The sequence below is a fragment of the Onychostruthus taczanowskii genome, unplaced genomic scaffold (genome assembly GCF_017590055.1).
Source record: "Onychostruthus taczanowskii isolate IOZ18803 unplaced genomic scaffold, ASM1759005v1 scaffold22, whole genome shotgun sequence".
NCBI classification, from domain to species: Eukaryota; Metazoa; Chordata; class Aves; order Passeriformes; family Passeridae; genus Onychostruthus; species Onychostruthus taczanowskii.
In genome coordinates, this window is record NW_024499462.1 from 12,494,921 (window position 1) to 12,508,129 (window position 13,209).

At 42.0% G+C, this 13,209-nt stretch overlaps 1 protein-coding gene and 1 long non-coding RNA gene across 8 annotated transcripts in view; one reads left to right on the top strand and one right to left on the bottom strand.

Moving 5' to 3' along the window:
- Positions 1-9,566, bottom strand: part of ZSWIM8 (zinc finger SWIM-type containing 8) — a 60,257-nt gene extending 50,691 nt beyond the window's left edge. For all 6 annotated transcript variants that reach the window (XR_005952710.1, XR_005952709.1, XR_005952708.1 and 3 more), the window contains exon 1: positions 8,537-9,566. Coding sequence is in view for 2 of the 6 variants with exons in the window: in XM_041405171.1 (XP_041261105.1) it covers positions 8,537-8,714 (178 nt within the window). In the remaining 4 variants the exon portion in view is untranslated. The remainder of the gene's footprint in view (positions 1-8,536) is intronic.
- Positions 9,567-9,626: 60 nt separating this feature from the next.
- Positions 9,627-13,209, top strand: part of LOC121336154 — a 30,665-nt gene continuing 27,082 nt past the window's right edge. For both annotated transcript variants that reach the window (XR_005952702.1, XR_005952703.1), the window contains exons 1-2: positions 9,627-9,885; positions 12,137-12,203. This is a non-coding gene — a long non-coding RNA (uncharacterized LOC121336154). The remainder of the gene's footprint in view (positions 9,886-12,136; positions 12,204-13,209) is intronic.

Below are 13,209 nucleotides of genomic sequence, written 5' to 3' on the forward strand. Positions count from 1 at the left end.
TTTATGTGAGGTTACAGAGCTCAGTCAGCAATGTCCTTCAGTTCCAGGCTCTGCCACAGCAGTTCCAGGGCACAGCAGAGCAGTCCCAGCCTGTCTGAACCCCCCTGTCCCACACAATCTTCCCATGCTGGCAGCACCCAGCCTGCCTTGAGCTCTCAGCCCCTAGCAATTACATTTTCTCCCACTCAAGGTATTCATGTGATCATATGTTAACAGCCTACAGCTGCAGAAAGTCCCTCTTCTAACAAGAAATAAACTCCCTTCCATTTCCCTCACATCACCTGTAGGGAGAATGAAATGGGCAAAACAAAACTGGCTACAAAGGCACATATGATGCAAGAAGGCATCTACAGAATGTTTACAGAGGAAGGGTTAGTTACAAGCATGTCTATTATTTTCAGTGCACAAAATTAATATCTGAAGCATCCCTGGAAAACTGTGAGGCACTGATTAACTGCAGTCCATTGCATGAATTTGGCTAGGGAAATGAATATCTCCCAAGATCTCCCCAACATCACAAGACTGAAGCAAAGTCAACCATCTTATGAAAATGTCCACAGAACACAGCCCCTATTCGTTACTAGACAGGCAAAACAACTCCCTGTCCTTGAGAAGGATAAGCAGCTTAGTTGACCCCATGCACTACTGCTTTAAATGCAAGCAAGCAGTCAATGAAACTTTAAGACATTTTAGGTCAAATACAACCTTCTCTGCAAGACATGCATAAAAGGCCTAAGTTACAAGTATTTTCTCCTGGACCTCTGGTAAACAAATTTACCACTTATATGTCTTTTTTTTCTCCCACATCAGCATTCACTAACCTAAATATGAGGTAAGAAATTAAATTATAAGCAATATGCAATAGGAACTGTAAAGAGCTCAGGAGAATTGCTAAATGACGCCCTATAGGCTTCACAAATGTATTAGCTTCTCAGAAAAATGATAATTTTATTTGTACACCTATTAATTACATACTTCCTACAGGACTACCCATGAAGCTTCAATGTCAAACCCTGACCAAGTATTTTTAGTCAGCAATCATTTCCTAAAAGCATGGAACTTGGGCATTCAAGCCATCATTAGGCTATTCAATAAGCCTTGAGTAGCCTTGAGCATGGATTAACAAGATTTCACTCTCCAAAGGATGAGACAGATGTGATTTTACCACATAAGAATTCCAGTGCAGGGATATTAAAAAGAAAATCAAAATCAGTCACAAGAAGAATCTGCCTCAAGAATCACAACTAGTGATACACAAAGTCAGGCAAAGAGAACAAGAAACCTGAAACACCGACAGATTCCATAAGGCCATACAATACCCAACAGGCTCAGAAACTTTTCTGTACTTCAACCAAGAATCTCATTTTGTCACACACATTGACAAGATGCCATCAAGAATGGCTCTAATGCACACAGGCATAATTTTAATGAATATCTCTAAGAAAAAGTCTACCTTGACTACTTTTGTTTTAAGGTTGATTCACTTTTTCTTTCCTTCTGACTGGGGAGACATGCTCAAAGAAGCAGCAATTCTAATGAACAGAAAAGCCACACTTAGCTTTTTCCACTAGTTTATCTGCAGGGGGTTTGGGGTACAAGCAATACTAGTTGCATTTTAAAAGATAGGTGTTTCCATGTTCAGGTCTCCATCAATAAATTCTTCATGTTTACCAGTAATTCTGGATAGCAAAGAATGATGACCACCTGCTTAAATTTTTCATCTCTCTGAACAGAGGAAGAAGCCAGACTCAGTGGCCCAGTGATTCCTGCCCACTGCTGCAATAAGTCACCATGTAAATGTCTTAATTTGGGAGAAAAAAGTACCCCTGGATGCTTCCCTGTAAAGACTGCTTGCAGATAAATTCTGGGTAATATTTATTTTACCATGCTACCTATTTATATTTTTGTAAAAAAAGGTGGACTTCTTTTTTTGTATTGTATTTGGTCTCTGAGGTCCCTCTTCTTGCTGCTGTCAACTACATTCTCCCCTTCAGCATCCAGCTTCTCTCCCACAAAAGGACAGGATTTTTTTCTGAGGACAGATATTTTTCTTCCTCCCTCCATCTTATCAGTTTATCCTATCCCTTTCTTTTACAGGCCAATTTTTATCCCACAAGAGAAAGAAGCATGAAAGCCCTCCTATATGTCTCACAGTCACAAGGTAAACCTAGAAGACAAAAGAAAGGCAAAAAAGTCACTGAGACACCAAGAAATAATACTCAGGTGCTCCTACTTGCAGCAGCTGAATGAGAATATAAGACACTACTCCTGCAATCTTTTCCTCCTTCTATGGAAAGAGAATGTCTTAACTTCCAATTTTTTTCTCAGACCAGCAGAGATTAAGGTAAATACAAAAAATCAACACAAGCTTTTTCCAGCTCACATATGTTCAGCTTTTGCCTAATTGATACTGCTAAATACTCACACCTTCATTTTTCTTAATTTTTTTTTCTTCCAGCAATCTAGAAACACTAATAATGATTCATCATAGAATGACTATTTTATTAAAACCAGGTACTTTTCACAGCATGACTTTTCTCAAAACACATAATTCCAGAAGATTTTAATTAATAGGTATATTGCAACCTGACAGCTCCTTTGTTTTACTCTGTTCAAAGACAGTACATTTCCAGCTGTATGGAAGCAAATATAGATGACCTAAAAATAATCAAAACAGCAAAGTTTCCTCAAGCCTTGCCCATAATGTTTAAAGCACATGGGGAAATGTGGTCAAGGACATCACTTTCAGTCTTTTCTGTTAAAAATGCTACACAACTACCCACAGCCTTGCCAGAAATAACGAAGAAACAAAGAAGAAAAGATGTATCAAAGAACACACAAACCGTGAGAAGAATGAGAATCTTCTGATTGGTAATCTTACACTTAACTGCTCAAGACTACACAGCTTCAGAGGAGGCAATTTAAAAGTGTGTCATATGGTATTTTGAAATTACAATCAGCATTTCAAGTATTTTGTACATTATGCACCACTACTATTTAATGTTTTAAAAATAAAATTCTAAATGTAATATTTTAGATAGTTGACACTTACGTGCTTTGAATTTTACTTTTGGAGGGTTTAAAAGGCTATTACAAACCAGGAAGAGGGAGGAAAGTGCTTAATACACATAAAGTGCATTAAAATAAAGTTGAAAAAATAACTTCCAGCCATGATACTATTTTATATTAGTCTTATACTGCTTTACACTCTTACACTTAGATAGCTAATACAAAAAGGTTTTGGTCTAAAAGGAGCAATGAAATTGTAAAGACATCGATAGGTTTTGACTCCTTGTGAAGTTTCTTATACAAAAACAAGCAAACAAAAGCTTCCAAAGAGATACTGTTCAAATCACTGATGTCCATTTCTGTTCCCTCAAAGGTATTGCTGAGGGAGGGAGAGAAGAGCAGTTTTGTGTGTTTGTTTAAAAGACTGCAAAACAGAGGTTGAATTCAGAGAGCAGAAAAAAAGGGCCCGGCCACAAGTCAACATGAGTGATGTGAGTTTTACTCCCACAGCTCATATGCTCATTGATTTTACTCTAGCTACATTAATACCTCTAAACAGAGTTGCCTAAGTTTGATCAGTTGATTTCTCATTGCTTCCTTCCTCACTAAAAAAATATAGACTGTAGAGAAGGTGCTATTTTTCTGCATAGAGGGTATGCTATGAATTTGTTGCTGTTCCTCAGACTGAACTGGAACTCCAAAATTGTAGACTTGCACATTAAATCACACTTAATTGCCAGGTCTTCAAACACACAGATCATTACACCATACTACGACTAGAAGCAAAATCAAACCAGAGCAAGAGGAGCAGAGAAAGCACAAGAGCCCAGCACAATTCATGAAGCTAAGAGGACACCACCTATTGAACAAGCCTGCCTGGTTTCTTGAAACTTCCCATCATTTCGTGAACTCATCAACTCAGGGGAAAGAAAAATGCCTGACAGGGAGAGGGGGAGATAAAGGAAGGGATAGGAAAGAAAGGCAGAGCCCAATTCAGAGTCTAAATCAAACCTGAACCCTTATTACACCCGTACCTCCCAGAAGCGTGAGCTGACTACAAAATCTCCCTCTTCATAGCAGAGGTACAAACAAAGCAGGAAAAAAAAAATCAGTTGTAATGTACAATAATGGCCAGTAACAAAACAGCAGCAAACCAGAGAGTCTCCATTTCAAGCTCCACTAGGCTCAAAGAGTGGACACACTTTGGGATGGTACCAGCATTCTTCTCTGATAATACCAAGAGTCTGAAGAACACACAGTATGAATTTGAAAGAGACTAGACATTCCTTCTGCTGTTTTCTGAAGTTACTGCTTGAACAAGGATTAACTTGAATTTCTTAGTGGCAATCCTGAGGAAGAAACAGTGCTCTCTACACCATTCATTCTTTTCCTGTATAAATTAATGAAAATCAGTCACTGTTATTTTACCAGCATAGACACTGCTCAGACTTTGCTCTCTGAACTGATTATATCTTCACCTCAGGCTCTGTATATTCTCTGCCAATGATTTTCTCAATACAGCTTGTAGTTTTGAGGCACTGTGCCCAAAACTTCATGTTGTGGGTGCTCCTAACAGTTTGAAAGAACAAAAACTGTCTGGGGCTGGATAATGAGAATATTTTCCAAGAGAGCACTACCTGCATCATTTCTTAGTCCAGTCTGAGGGGGTTCTGCAAAACAGTATATAATAGTTCAAGTTTACTGTAAAGGAAAGGAAAAAAGTCAAGTTTTCTCACTAGCTGCCTACTGGATAGAGATTCAACACAACTCATCAGCATACTTCCAACCAAATCCACCATGAATGAATAAATATAAAGTGAGTAAATATATTGTGAAGGCACTATTTAATCCTACAGTATTAATGCCAGCTTCCTAAACATTTGGTAAATATTTATGCTTCAGAAACTGTGAAACAAAAGACTAAGGGTGGGAAAGAGCTTAGAAGCTTTCAGGAAGAAAAAAGGGCACCGTGGGTTTGAAGAGATAATGAGTGTACTTTGAACATTTATTCTTACAAATTCTATCACAAAAATACTTATGTGATGATAACATTAGATGTTTAAACATATGCAGAAAGACTACACTTACTTCAATTACCAGTGAAAAATACAACTGCTTTAAAAAGTAAGAAAGGCACGAGAGGATCATAATGGCTCCCGGGAAAGAACAGGCTGTCCAGAAAAGTGCAAGAAAGGCAGGTGGGTGCATTTGTTAGTAGACGGGTAACAAATTGGTGGAATGTAATTTGATATGTAAGAAAAAGAGTTGGAGTTACAAACCAACTCTAAGAACCAGATAGTTCTGAACACACTGCAAGGACACTGTACTTTCAAACATCCATTCACCTTATCTTCAGAGCAGAATCCTCTGTCTGTACAGTGAAAGCCTCTAATCAGTGCTGCATACAGGTAATGACTGGCCAAATATCAGTTAGAAGCATTACACCATTCAAAATTAACAACACAAGGGGTAAAGTGAGCAAAGAGAACAAGGCATTTGTAAAAACAAACATTTCAAATCACAGCAGGACTCCCAGGACTCCCAAAACTGACAGCTTTCCTCCAGGATTTCAGTGCAGGTGAATGAGTGGAGATTAAGAGTAGTTTCAAAACCTAAGGGCACCCATGAAGTGGACACAATGCATTCATTCTCCACATTGGCAATTCTACACGTAAGGAGAAAATTCCTTTCAAGAGTGTAGTATAGGGAGACTATAATAGCAGAAATTAAATGTGAGAAAAATCAACCAATTACAATTCTATTTTTCTGATATAACTAGTCAAGATACCTGATTTTATAAAGAAATCAGTTCCAAGGATTATATTAGAGAAACTCAAACATTTCTCTCTCCCTTCCATTGTCTTTCTAAGCAAATCAATGGGGTGATTCACAAACAAGTGAGTAACTCATCTTTTTGGCAATCCTCTGTAGTGAATACTGTGTATATTTGCAACAAGCTAACCCAAACCTTATTATGAAATCTCCAATAAGCATGGCAGTAATATTAAAGATACCCAAGAAGAAAATAAAAACTTGCAAAAAGTAAAAAAGCCATAACTACCTGTGTGCAGGTAGTTTGTTTGTTTGTTTAAGAGACAGTCAACAGATCTTCCATCAGTCTTAGGGGGACTCTCTTTGAATCAATTAAAGAAGAATTAGACACTTACAAACTGAAAACAAATTAAAAAACTAGATAGCCTTTCTATTACATAACTTGTCTGACTAATTCCACACCAAAACACAGGCTGAGCTCCAAACTGGAGGAAAAGACTAAAAGAATATAGTTCCTCGTGTTTCCTCTTAGCATTTAACAGAATAACCTAGTGTTTAACCTCACTTTTTGTTTGCAGAGGCAACAGTAAAATGGCAAACTGTGGAAATAAAACCACACAGCTCAATTTTCAATTATCATATTTGAAATGACTTACTATGAGCAACAACCTCAGGACCCAGCAAGTTCTGTGTTTTCTCACTCAAAAACACTGTCAAGAAGAGGTATAAAAACAGCAAAATTGGTACAGGAGTTCAGAAATCCAAGGAGATTCTAGGCAATGACAGATCTCACACCAGACCAGACTTTCTGGCAACACAACTGTGTACAGTAAAGCACCTGCAAGTGTTCCACGTTGGTAGTATCATATGTAACTTCATAGGGTGAATAAATAATTATTTAGGCTGCAAATCCACATTCACATTCTTCTAAAAATAACTCTGACCAGAGCCTGGGAATTGCCAGCAAGAGCCTTAAAGCAGGTAACAGTATCCTTTCAAAATGCCCCTCCTGTTAAAATAAGATTCTCATACAAAGGAATTAGGTGTCTAATAAAACCTGAAATATATGAACCAAGTGTAAGCAATAAAAGCTTTGCCTATGCAAGTCTGCAGAACCCAGAACAGCAACATCTCAATATCGTGTGAATAATTACAATTATCACAGCAATGTTAGTGATTCTGTTTTACATGTCAGAAAAGAGCCTGAAGATTGCAAATATCCACTATCCACTCAAGTGTCTTTTCCTTTTAATGCAACAAGTGGGTGCCAGCACAGAGAGCAACTGCTGCTTGATTTAATTCGGTCAAGAGAGCTCAAGGAACTAGGTCAAGAGCCAGAAGAACATGCACTCACACTGAGCCAGTGGAGAAAAGTTGGCTAAAAGCATCTGGAAGTTGAAAAAAAAAATCACCTTTGCAAACATCAGTCTGACTTGCAGAGCCATGCAAACCAATTCCATTTATCTCTGCCAAACTAAAGATGTCTTTATTTCCACACCAGTACATTTTAAAAATTCAGCTCCTTTCTTGCAAGCTAACATGTGCAACAAGACAATGCAAAATATGAGATAAATATATACGTATATGCTTTGCCCCATGCACAATGCTTACTTCTACATCTCAGGACTCACAGATTTTAACAATGCCAACACAGTTCCCTTTCTTTACAGCAGTAGAATTTAAAACTTAATCTGCTCTGTAAAGTCTATGGTTTATGCAAAGTGTACTTTATGGTACTAAACCAGTGAAACCTGAACATTTGTCCATAGCACAACATGGCCAGATTCTAACTCAATTCAATATAAATTGCATTCTCTGTTCATGTCAGGGCAATATTCAGAAGAGAATAAAGTTGTACAGTTCTAGATAGGGAGATATCAATGAGGCAGGTGATGGTTAAAGATCAGGAAAAGTACTGACACTGGCCTAAAGAAACAGGAGATTAAAGGAAAAGTAGGAGTTTGTGTAATTTCTGTTAACTGTGTATCTGGCTCTGCTGAGTGCAAACATCACCTGAATTCCAGGGTCACGATGCAGTAGGATAATAGAGAAATCAAGTTTCGTTAAAAAGAAAAAAAATCAAGCTAATTCTAAAAATAAAATTCATTTGCTAATGTTACCTATTTTGCTGTCTATTATTAAATATAAATTATTACCAGCAGAAAGGAAATAAAACAACTCTTGAAGCAGGCACACTGCTGTTTGCTGACTTCTTTGCGACAGTGGTAAGGCCCTCTTGCTCCACTATTGCAAAAGAAAGACCTAATTTACTAGAAAAAGGAGAAATGCCAAGAATCAGCAAGGAAAACGGACTGCTCTATACAACGATGGCTTACACGGCTTTATTTGAGTAGCTTTATAGAAGTAACAAAAACCTCTATGAATCCTTAGTGGACTTCAATCAAAGCCTGTGGGAACTTTTGCACTTATTCCCAGCCAAGTCTGCAGTTTGTTTATAGAAAACAGTTTTCAGATTTCCCAGAACAAACCCACAGAATCTACTCAGAAGAGCAGCACCACAATGCTACAAGTGCACACAGGTGAAAACTCATCTAAAAGACAGCATTGTCTTAAGAACCCCCGTAAACCTACAGTTTCAATCTTTGGACAAAAATTATCCCAACAATGAATCATACATAGGAGTTCTCTCTGCTGCTCTAACTTTCCTTCTGCAGATCTCCTCACCCACCATCCCCCCTTGCCCCACAACTTCCACGAATCCAAAGAGCATCCCAATTAAATCGGGTGACCTTACCTTTCATTTTGACAGTGGGGGAATTGGGTCCAGCCGATTGCTTCCTCCATCCTCTCCAGTTCTGGCAAAGGCTCTCTGCCTCAGAGATGAAGGAACAAAGAGAGTCTTCCTCAAAGCGATCGGAGTCTTCAAATGAAAACCTCTCCCCGTCCTCCCACTCTGCGAACATGAGTTCCATCACATCCGACAGGCGACGTGGGGGAAAACAAGAAAGACAGGAACAGCGCTGCTCACTTTTAACAGGCGAATGGACTTGAGGGCTCTTGCAATACTTAAAACCTCGGTTTTGATTTGATCCCCATACTACAGTACCAGGAAAAAACAAAGTCAGCGCTGTCTGAGATGGGAGAAGCAGGAAATAACTAAGGGGCAGCTGGTAAAAATTCCATGGGAGAAAAAAAAAAAAAAAAGTTCTTTAAAAAGTTAAAAAATGCTTATGCCCACAGAATGTACTTGAGGCGGAGGGGGCTGGTTAGTCCATGAGAGCTGCCTCCAGGCGGGACAGGTGCGTGCCGGGCACACGGAGGGTCCGAAGGCGCTGCAGGACGAGGGAAGGGGCCGGATTCCTCCTCCGGAGCTGCCGCGGGGGGGCCGCCGGTGTCTGTGCGCAGGGCCGGGTCTCCCTGAGGTTGTGCTTGTCTCACTCCCGGCGCAGGAACCGAGGGGAGGGTGGGCAGGGGCACCGGCGGGGGCTGGGGGGGAACAACTTCCCTCCCGCTGGCGGGGGCTTAAAAACAGCCCGGTGGAGCCGGAGCGCCCGCGGAGGGGCGGCGCGACCTCCCGGCTGCTCGTCACGGGCACCGGCACCGGCAGCGGCGCGGGCGGGCACGGCGGGCGGGGCGGGGGCAGCCCGTCGCCGCTCCGGTCGCGGTGGCCCCGCGGTGTGTCTATGAGCCCATGGCCGGCGGGCCCTGCTGGACTCCCCCCAGCCCGGCGCGGCCCCGGCGGGTCCCGTCCCTGCCCGGCGCGGGCACCAAGATGGCTCCGCGCTTCCCAGCTTCACCTGCGACACCCCCCGCCAGCTGAGAGCCGCTTCCGCCGCCGCGCTTCCGGCTTCCGCCGCGCGGGGCACGCCGGGCGGGACGGGCGCTCCCCGCCCGGCCGTGTGGGGAGGGAGCTCCGCGCTCCCCGGGGACGGCCCGGGCTCGGCTGGCGCCTGCCTGCCGCCGCACAGCCAGCGGGCCGCTTCGGTGGCCGTGACAGAACAAAGGCATGTGTGTTGTGCCTGCCCCCGCCGCCGTCGGCAGCGGGAGAGCGCTAGTTGTGCTGAAATGCGGGGGTTGCCCCGGAACGCACCGAAGATGAATGCGTGAGGTAGAAATCACTCAGCTGTGATCATCTGATTGGAGGTGAAAGAAATATACGGGTTCTCAGTAACTTTTTTTTTAAGTAGAAAAACAACAGTAAAGCAGATCAAAGAGAAAAAAAGGAGGAAATAAGGAGACCGTGGCTGGAATAAGTCCCGTTCCAGTGCAGTGACCGCTTTCCTTCGGCCGAGAGAGCCCCTCGCCCTCAGGCCCAGGGGAACGAGGGCTCTGAGGAGCTGCTCGGGTCTGAACAGCTCCAAAACTCAGACAGAGGAGATAACTCGCGTGCCAGGCCCACTGCATTGGCTAGCTAAGGTCTTCCTATCCTGCCCATTCTGAAAGCAGCAGAGGTGACTTTTTTTTTTTTTCTAGAATCTATTACTTTGAGTTCTTCTAGTTCATTGCTTCACTGAGAGAGTTGACTGGTTAAGCACCAAAGGATAAGTTTGCTGTTGGAGTACAGCCAAACAGCTGGACCTACACCTCCCTCCCTGTGTTCGTACAGAGGGGAAAAGCAAATGACGGGGGTGAAAAAAAGAAGCTGGGGGAAAAATAATTACATACTAACAAATGGTAAATGTAGAGGTGAGAGAAACTGAAATGCATCTGGGGACACTCACTATCTCCCTCAACTCACTCTACTCCTTGATCCAAAACAACTGTATTAATTGATGAGTCTTTGCAGAGGGTCCTAAGCAATGCGCCTGCGACCTTAAGGGAAACTTCCCTTACAAACGTAACGCTTCCCAGTTCAAGGTTTCGAACACAAAGGTGCATTGCTGCCGTGTCCATCAGCTGTAAGAGCGTCAGGTGCTACCAAGGCAGGCATCCCCCAGGGGCGCTGGGCGGGCGAGCCTGCTCGAGGCAATGTGCCGCAGCACTGCGTGCCAGGGTCTGCCTCGTGTGCTGCCTGATCCTACACCAGCGTTGTCCTGTGCTGATGCCTGACTCGATCAAATCTGTGCTGCCAAATAACCTGTTAGTGCCACGCCAGCAGTAATTCGGGAGAGAGACACACCTGCCTGAGAATGGGAGTTCTGGCGGGTTACATCAATAGCACTCTGAGTCAAGGGCATTGCAGAGAATCTCTGCCATGTGAGAAAGCAAAGATACGCAAAGGCATTGTAATACTTGGTGCAGTGTTGCATTAAAGAAGGATTTCACCTTAGGAAAGGTGTTTCCCTAATGAGAAAAAAGCATTTAGAAAACTGTAGGAATTTCAAAGAAAAAAAAAATACAGTTGAAGTTTTGAAGAGTGTTTTCATGGGGAAAAAGAAATGGGAAAAAAAGAAATTAAATGTGTTGTGTCCAAGGAGTGAAGAGGTAACTACAGGTAAAATTCAGCACCCTGACTCAGATGTTGTGGCACTTGAAATGACAGAAGTAGGCAGGGAAACACAGTGGTGCCATAAGGCTGATGCTGCTCTGCAACATCTTTTGACAACATTATGTGCAACACAGGAGTGTTAGATTTTACCTGATTCCAGTAGAGAATACACATTACAGGGCAGAGGAGAGGAGGAATATTAGACAGTAGTAATTATAAGGGGGCTTCAGTACATTGTGTTTGATTCCATTAAATTGTAACAATCCTCACTCCTATTTCTCATTCTTCCAGCATTCTTCCAGCTCACAAGTTACAGAGATTTTCAAAGAAATCTTGCTTTCACTTTCTTAAACATCACAGGCTGAAAGCATGGAAGAGAGGTGGTGAAAATAACAAGACAAGCAAAGCAGAGTGAACATTTGCACTTTCATCTTAAAGTGCTTTTCAAGCCCCTGTAAAAATGTGTCTTCTGGCTTGTGCAGACCATGCCTGGGTGTGTTGCTGCCCTGGCCAACGTGAGGGAGTGCAGGTGTGAGTGCTTCACTTCTCCTTGTCCTCATGCCTTGGAAAGGCACATAAGTTCATAAACACTCTTCCATTTTTTTTTCCCCAGCCAACTTATTGCATGAGACAGGCATGTATTTCCCTTTGTGGATCTCCCAACAGAAAAACACTAGAGACTGTGGAAAATAATATCTGACAATTTCAGCAGTGTTCTGCTAGGAAGAAAGAAATTCAATAAGAAATCCTGCAGAAATGACAAGGTTGCCAGTAAGATGCTTCCTCGCTTGCTGGGATGTACTTTTTTCTTCTCCTATTTCAGAAGAAGGAAATTGCTGTTCAGCATTCCTCTGCCTCCAATGCAGCTAATTTTCAGAATGCAGCATTCCGTACGAGAGACACATATGAGTGCACACGCCTACCCTAAAGCAGCATTGCAACATTTACATTTGTTTCCTGTCTTAGGCTCTCGCTGGGGACTAAAAGTCAATGAGAGTCTGCATTGCACCTCAGAAGTGTCTGCTTTTCACTGGTGAGTCATGTGCTACACTGCAAGTCATATCCAGCATGGTTTTTATTTCTGATTGCATGGAAAGTGAAACACATGCTTGCAATGGCTTGAACCTAATACAGACTCAATAACAAAATACAGCACTCTAGAGATTTTCACTGCAAGTGCAGTGGGACCCAGCTGTTCAGCTCCATTCTGACTCAACAAAGGTTTCATTGTCTCTTTGCATGTGATAATGCACTCAGAAATGACAAGCAAAGGCAAATTCTTACAGCACACATATGGCTTTGTGTCGAAGTAATATATTGAATGTGCAGAGTAATAGATTTTTGTGCTCTAGAACTATGGCACTATGGCAAACTGCCAAAAGTTCCTGTTCCTCCTAGATGATCACTGTTTCATGCTATACTGATCACTTAATTAATAACTAATAATAATTAATAACAGATATTAAACATCTCCACAGACATAACAACCAGCCACCATTATTTATTTCAAAACATTAGGCCTGTACAACAGATGGAGCAAATAACTGTTTTAGCACAAAAGAAGGGACAGGACACAGCTCATTGCTCCTTGCTCTGTTTCTAACTAGGCAAATGGCTGTACAATATGCACAGAGCTTTTCCAGACAATACATACCAGGAAGCTGGAAGCAAAGGTGTCCCGAGGTATTGCAAGCTAAATTTCCCCCATTTGGATTGAGCATTTTCCAATCTTTGACTAATCCTTGCCACAGAAGACTTTGAAATGATGTTGTTGAAGGTGCTGTCTCTGGGATCTTAGAGAATATGAACACATGCCTGAATAAAGCCTTATTCAAAACTAAATTCACCATTTGTAAGATAAGTGACTGGTACATACATACACGGAAAATAGAGTCAGTAGGGAAACACTGTGCAACAGCTGCTAAAATTACTGTTATACAGCAGGAGACAGCAATTATGGCTAAGACCTCATGTAGGAACATAACTGCTACTCTTCAGAAAGAGAAGATGGCATTCACAGATAATATTGCCTACAAGGA